General features: G+C 56.9%; 1 protein-coding gene across 1 annotated transcript; it reads left to right on the top strand.

Annotated features, from left to right (window-relative positions):
- Positions 1-1,209, top strand: LOC121102371 (protein Wnt-7a). Its single transcript, XM_040628124.1, has 2 exons — positions 1-55; positions 617-1,209. The coding sequence occupies exons 1-2, from the start codon at positions 1-3 to the stop codon at positions 1,207-1,209; spliced, it is 648 nt and encodes a 215-aa protein (XP_040484058.1).
- Positions 1,210-1,722: the final 513 nt, after the last annotated feature.

The following is a 1,722-nucleotide window of genomic DNA, read 5'->3' as shown; positions in this document are numbered from 1 at the left end:
ATGCGGACATTTGTGGCCAGCTTCCCTCCCAGTAGGTCAGCCCTTAGCCGTACTGGTTAGTAAACAATTTGAATGTCACCCTAGAGTTGCCAGATGCCCTTTCGGTTTGCCAAAACACAGAAACCAACCAACCAACCAACCAACCCTGGAGGTCTTTCTGCTGGTTTTTAAATGTTGGTTCAATAATGATTTTTAAACCTGTGCAGGCCAGGGGTGCCTGGGTGGCTCAGTCGGTTAAACATCTGCCTTAGCCTCAGGTCATGATCCTGGGGTCTTGGGATCCAATCCCTCCTGGGGTGTTCCCAGCTCAGCAAGGAGTCTGCTTCTCCCACTTCCTCTGCCCCTCCCCTACTTGTTCTCTTGCTCTCGCTTTCTTAAATGAATAAATAAAATCTTTTTTAAAAAATTTAAAAAATAGAATAAAAAAAAAAACCTGTTCAGGTGAAAGAGAACCCTCTGTGTGCCCTGGACTGGCCTGAACTGATCTGAGCACCAATCTAAGCACCAGATAGGAGTTGGGAGGGGCCGGGGGAGCAAGTGGGCTCCAGGTAGAAGGACACGGAGGTCGGAGGTGAGAGGGATTTGAATCCAGGCCTGAGTTCCCCCCACTGCAAAGAACCAGGAAAGCCCAAGCCGGCTGGGCGGGGTGGGGGTGGGCCGGGCTGGGGGCCGCCCCGGGCCGCTGCGTGCAGTGACGTGCGCTGTGCTCTTCCCCGCCCGCCCCTGCAGATCCTGGAGGAGAACATGAAGCTGGAGTGTAAGTGCCATGGTGTGTCTGGATCGTGCACCACCAAGACGTGCTGGACCACGCTGCCACAGTTCCGGGAGCTGGGCTACGTGCTCAAGGACAAGTACAACGAGGCCGTCCATGTGGAGCCCGTGCGCGCCAGCCGCAACAAGCGGCCCACCTTCCTGAAGATCAAGAAGCCGCTGTCGTACCGCAAGCCCATGGACACAGACCTGGTGTACATCGAGAAGTCGCCCAACTACTGCGAGGAGGACCCGGTGACGGGCAGCGTGGGCACACAGGGCCGCGCCTGCAACAAGACGGCCCCGCAGGCCAGCGGCTGCGACCTCATGTGCTGCGGCCGCGGCTACAACACCCACCAGTACGCCCGCGTGTGGCAGTGCAACTGCAAGTTCCACTGGTGCTGTTACGTCAAGTGCAACACCTGCAGCGAGCGCACCGAGGTGTACACGTGCAAGTGAGCCCGGGCCTCGGCGGCGCCGCCCTCGGGCCGGCTGGGTGCCTCCGGCTGCAAGTCAGACTGCAGGAGGGACCGGACAGCTTCTGGGCTGCAGTCACCCTGCCAGGTCTCTTCCGGGATCTCCGCGGGGGAATGCTGAGCTTGTCTTTTCTGCTGTGGGGACACCTCTCCTGGGTTTTCCGCAGGCACCCGGGCGAAAGATCTCCCCAGAGCCCTGGACTGTTCACTTCTACACCCACTGCTGCTCCGCCCCACCCCACACACCGCCTGGGGGGGCCCTCCTCGGCTGGAGCAGAGCCTCTCGCACCAGGAGCTCTGGACCCTGGGGCCTCAACATAGCAATATTTAACAATTTATTCTGATAAAAATTAATATTAATTTATTTAATTAAAAAGAATCCTTCCACCTCGTCGGGATCCGTTTTCTGCAATCAAAGTGGACCGCTTGCTTTCCTTGCGGGATAATTTTGTCGCTAGGACAAGGAGCCAAGTAGAACTGTACATAATTATCCTTT

The sequence above is a fragment of the Ursus maritimus genome, unplaced genomic scaffold, assembly GCF_017311325.1.
Source record: "Ursus maritimus isolate PB19 unplaced genomic scaffold, ASM1731132v1 scaffold_14, whole genome shotgun sequence".
NCBI lineage: Eukaryota > Metazoa > Chordata > Mammalia > Carnivora > Ursidae > Ursus > Ursus maritimus.
Note: the sequence above shows the minus strand (reverse complement) of the source record. Positions and strands in the feature narration are given on the sequence as shown.